General features: G+C 56.6%; 1 protein-coding gene across 1 annotated transcript in view; it reads left to right on the forward strand.

The window, feature by feature from the left end:
• EMH_0085440 (uncharacterized protein) overlaps window positions 1-332 on the forward strand; it is a gene marked incomplete at both ends in the record, with an annotated part of 792 nt that overhangs the window by 351 nt on the left and 109 nt on the right. The window contains one exon of the mRNA XM_013500911.1: window positions 1-330. Coding sequence (XP_013356365.1) covers window positions 1-330 — 330 coding nt within the window. The remainder of the gene's footprint in view (window positions 331-332) is intronic.

The following is a 332-nucleotide window of genomic DNA, read 5'->3' on the forward strand; positions in this document are numbered from 1 at the left end:
AAGAGCAAGCTAGCTCCTCCCCCCAAACCAGCAGCAGCAGCAGCAGCAGCAGCAGCAGCAGCAGCAGCAGGAGCAGAAGGAGCAGCAGCAGCAGGAGGAGGAGGGGATGGTGCAGCAGCAGGTGCAGCAGATGGAGCAGCTGCAGCACCAACCGCAGCAGCAGATGGAACTGCAGCAGCAGCAGCAGACACAGCAGCAGACACAGCAGCAGCAGCAGCAGCAGCAGCAGCAGAAGTGCTCGAGCCAGACCCTGATGAAATTTTGCGGCAGCGAGCAGCAGAGCTGCTGAAAGATGAATTACATGAATTAGGTTTGTCTTTGTCTTTTTATTT

This window comes from Eimeria mitis, genomic scaffold (genome assembly GCF_000499745.2).
Source record: "Eimeria mitis Houghton genomic scaffold, Emh_scaff6030, whole genome shotgun sequence".
Taxonomy (NCBI): domain Eukaryota; phylum Apicomplexa; class Conoidasida; order Eucoccidiorida; family Eimeriidae; genus Eimeria; species Eimeria mitis.